The 4736-nt window shown below is 37.8% G+C and overlaps 1 protein-coding gene across 1 annotated transcript; it reads right to left on the bottom strand.

The window, feature by feature from the left end:
* Positions 1-2973: 2973 nt before the first annotated feature.
* LOC145577926 (uncharacterized) lies at positions 2974-4397 on the bottom strand. Its single transcript, XM_081635343.1, has 4 exons — positions 4236-4397; positions 3987-4175; positions 3511-3787; positions 2974-3461 (listed from the first exon to the last, which is right to left on the bottom strand). The coding sequence occupies exons 1-4, from the start codon at positions 4395-4397 to the stop codon at positions 2974-2976; spliced, it is 1116 nt and encodes a 371-aa protein (XP_081491469.1).
* Between the last annotated feature and the right edge of the window lie 339 nt (positions 4398-4736).

Genomic DNA, 4736 nt, shown 5'->3' with positions numbered 1-4736 from the left:
GTTTCAAAAAGTTTTGTTTGAATGTGTTTGACTTTTATTTGATTCAATTAGCTTTGCTGAATGCATTTAACTTTTTTATTCGAAAAGCTTTATTTGAGTGTGTTTTACTTTCATTTGATTCAAAATTCTTTGTTTGAATGTGTTATGACTTTTTTTTTTGGCAAATTAAATTTTATTACTAAAAGAAGAAAACAATACAAGTTACAAAAGCTTAGTTGCATCACCCAAACTACACAAGCCTGCAAAAACAGACAACCAAACCCAAAAAGTTCCTAAATACTATAGTGCCACCTTTTAGGAAGGGTTCACCATAGAAAAGGGAACAAACCTATCCCCAACCCCTAACCACCTTCCAAGAAGGGTGCCATAAGGAGGGAACAGGACACAACAGAACCACAGCCTCCCCTAGACTCAACTGCAGGGGAACCTGCAGAAAGACTAGACAGCAAAGGCTAGAACAGCAGAAAAACACAAAAAGGGAAAACAGCAAAAGCAGCAAGCTAAAACAGCAAAAACCAGAGTAGCCCTATAAATAGAGCAAGTTTCTATCAACATCAAGGCATGTACAAGCAACTGCAAAAATAATATCTCTAACAGCAACATCAGCAGGCTTATAGTCTCTTGTAAACATCAAGGTGTTCCTTTGGATCCAAATACAGTGCAGAGCTTCAGCAAAACACATGGAAAGAAGTTTACCCTTAGCACTTGATCTCCTGCTATGATGTAGAATCCACTGCACTTCAGCCTGAAAGTTCTGAGCAGTTGTGCAAAAACCCAAAAGTTGCAAGATTTTGTTCCAAATATCAGCAGAATAAGAGCATTCAAAAAATAAATGAGAACAGTCTCATCAAAATTGGAACAGAAGAAACACAAAAGGGTCACAAGGAATACTCCAAGCAATGATTCTATCTTTAGTAACCAGCCTATTCCATAAAGCTAACCAAGTAACAAAAAGACTTATAGGGGTAGCCTTATTGTTACAGATTAACCTTTTCCAAGCAACCTTTTCAGTCTGAGGCGATCTGGTTATAAACTTTCCTTATATTCATTTTTCCATTCACAACAACCCCAGACCAGCCACCAATATTATCAATCAGAGTTCTGCAACTCATAATCTTCTTCAAAACCCAAGAACATTTCTTAGGGACAAAGGCTGACCAGAAGTTCCTACCATTGAAATAATAGGTATGAATCCATTTAATCCACATATTGTCAGATTTATGAGAAATGTCCTAGAGGATTTTAGACAAAGCAGCCTTATTCCAGTTTTCAAGAGAGGTCATGTTCCAACCTCCACAGACTTTAGGATGACACATAAATTTGCAAGAAACCAAAGCTTTCCTACTAGGATTCCCTTTACCAATCCAAAGAAAGCATCTAAACCTTGATTCAATTTCTCTCAAAATCTTTTTAGGCAAGATAAAGATCTGAGCCCAAAAGGCTTGGAGACCAAACATCACACTCTTAATCAACTGAAGCCTTCCTGCATAAGAAAGGTGTCTAGCAGCAAGAATATCAATTTTGGTAGTAACTTTCTCCACCAGAGGCCTACACTGAGGAATGGTAAGCTTCTTGGAAGAAAGAGGCACCCTAAGATTCCTAAAAAGGAAAAGAACCCTTAGCAACCCCCAGTACACTAAGGAAATCATTCTGATCTTGGACACTTATCCCTCCAAAGTAAACATCACTCTTATCCAGATTAGCAGCTAGACCAGAGGCATCAGAGAACTTATGAAAAGCTTTAAGAACTAACTGAATAGATATAAGATCAGCTCTACAGAAGAGAAGTAAGTCATCAGCAAACATCATGTGAGTGATCCCCAGCTTTTCACATCTAGGATGAATGTTTAAATTAGGGTTCAGGGTCATCGCATATAAACACCTAGACAAGTATTCCATACACACAACAAACAAAAAGGGGGACATGGGTTCTCCCTGCCTCAAACCTTACTTAGCATGGAAAGGAATAGAAGGGTAACCATTAACCAAAATAAAATAAGAAACTGTAGAAACACATCCCATAATCCAAGTAATGAACTGAGCAGGGAAACCCAATTTTTGCAGGACAATACTCAGGAAACTCCATTTAACTGAGTCATAAGCTTTTCTAAGATCAATCTTTAGCATGCATCTAGGAGTAACATGTTTGTGAGAGTATCCCTTAATCAATTCAGTAGCCAAAAGAATATTGTCACCAATATGCTTACCAGGAATAAAGCCTGCTTGAGCATCATTGATAACAGAATCCACAACCTGAGAAAGCCTAGAAGTGAGAATTTTTTAGATCAATTTATAAACAATAGTACAACAAGCAATGGGTCTATGCTCCTTTACATAGGAAGGATTTGTCACTTTAGGCACAAGAGTATTAGTAGTACAGTTCCATTGTCTAGCCAACCTCCCATGAGTGAAAAAGTCAAGGACAACAACATATATGTCATTTTTGATAATATTCCAAGACTGCTTAAAAAACACAACATTAAAGCCATCAATACCAGGAGCCTCATCTTTCCCAATAGAAGTAAGGGCATGATCAATTTCAGAATGAGTGACTTCTGAAATAAGAAGATCCCTATCAAAAGCACCAAGCTGGGCACCAGATCTCATAGTACTCAAGTCAACCCCAGGGAGAGATGAAGAAGCAGAGCCAAGCAGGATGTTATAGAAATCAATAATATCATCAGAAACAAGAACATGATCTCTAAGCAAAACTCCTTGACTGTTATAGATGGAATCAATTCTGTTTTTATTTTACCTATGCTTCATCATTGAAAAGAAGTACTGAGAGTTAGCATCTCCAAGTTTAATCCAATCAATTAGGGACTTCTATTTGTAAATACTGCTCTGAACATGAAACTAGTGTTTTACAGTATCAATAGCTTGACATTCAAAATTCTGAAGTTGAGAGTTAGTCCAATCAGGAGCTAGATTGACCTGAATCTCACTAAGCTCCTTTTGAGCCATCTTCAACTTCTAAGCAACATTAGCAAACTGCTTAATATTAAGATCTTTTAGCCCCAATTTAACATCTTTCAGCTTATTCCAAACAGCAACCATGGGAGAATCATGCTGAATGTAAGACTCCCAAGAATTCTTTACAATTTCCTGGAAATCTTTATGCTCAGCAAGACAGTTCAGGAATCTAAAAGGTCTCCCTTTCCCAACTTCAACAATGAAGATATCAAAGATCAGGGGACAATGATCAGAGAGAGGAGGAAGATAAACAACCTCAACTTGACCATAAACATGAATCCAAGTTTCATTAACAATTCCCCTATCAATCCTAGTAGCAGTTCTACTATCACGTTGACCTTTATTAGACCAAGAGTAGAAAGAACCTTTGCTTTTAATCTCAACAAACTCCATCCCTTCAATACACTCCTTAAAATCCTTCACTTCAGCATTATTAACAGGATTCCCATTATTTCTATCTTTAGAGCAAAGGACAGAATTGAAATCCCCTATATATACAGATCCAAGGAAGGTGAGAGCTTCCTAAATCCTGCAAACCAGACCAAAGAGGCCTTCTATCTTGGATAGAGTGTAAACCATAGACAAAGGTGCATAAAATCATATGAGTTTGGTCCTTAGAACCAACCTTAACATTAACAAATTGAACATGATTAGTCAGAATATCCATATCAACCTTGTCAGCTTTCCAGCCAACCCAAATTCTCCCTTTCACGGCATGGTTATAGTTACAATGCCTGAACCAGAATCTACCAAACTTCTTTTGAATAGAATTTTTATCATGAGCTTTAACCTTGGTTTCGAAAATAGCAACAACCTAAACATTATGGTCTTTTAGTAACTGCTTAACATCAGCTACCTTATAAGGGTCATTAAGACCCCTGATATTCCATGAAGCAATAATCATTCAACTAGAGAGGGATTACCATCACCCCCGATAGGATCTATGTCAACAATTTCATTTTCTAGCAGAGCAGAGTAAGCATTATCAACTCTAGGTATGCCCTGCTGCACACCAGCATTCTAAGGTCTAGCCCTTTTACTAGCCACTCTCCAATCTGCATCAGAGTAAGCAGCAAAAGATGTATGGCAAGAGTAATCAGAGGCTGAGGTGCATAATTCTGGTTATTGTCCTGTTCTTGTTCAGTACCATCAGAGCTTGAAGCTGCAGGGACTGAAACAAGTTGCTTCTGAACCCAAACTTTCTGTTGTTAGGGTTTAACTGGTTGAGGAACAACTTGTTGAGCCTTAGGCTTGAGAACAACCTTTAGCTTAGGAGCATTACAGTCATGCCCAACTTTATCACATTTCTTGTAAAAAGGAGGAGACCACTCAAACTGAGCCTTTAAATCAAGCACCTCTCCCATAGGACTCTCAACAGTTACAGAACTAGGAAGAGGCCTAATTATATCAACTTCAATGAGCATCCTGGCAAAGGAAACTCTGATTTATCTGGTGGTACACTCATCAGCATATAAGGGAACCCCAATTGTAGTATCAATTCTACTCAAAGTATCTGCACCCCAGCAATTCAGAGGCAAATTTGGTAGTCTAATCCACAAGGGAACAATTCTAAGTATCTCAGCTTGGAAATTGAATTTATCACTCCATGGCTTAATAATAGCAGGTTTATTATTAAACATGTGAGGTTCTGAGCTTAGAACAACATTCTTATCATCACTTGAGCATAAATTAATTATAAAGTAACCATCATCATGCCAAAAAATCTCAGGCTTAGCAAAGTTACTCCAATTCTGAGTAATGAA

This window comes from Chenopodium album, chromosome 14 (assembly GCF_948465745.1).
Source record: "Chenopodium album chromosome 14, dcCheAlbu1.1, whole genome shotgun sequence".
Classification (NCBI taxonomy): domain Eukaryota; kingdom Viridiplantae; phylum Streptophyta; class Magnoliopsida; order Caryophyllales; family Amaranthaceae; genus Chenopodium; species Chenopodium album.
The sequence above is the reverse complement of the archived record's forward strand: the minus strand, read 5'-3'. Positions and strand labels throughout refer to the sequence as shown.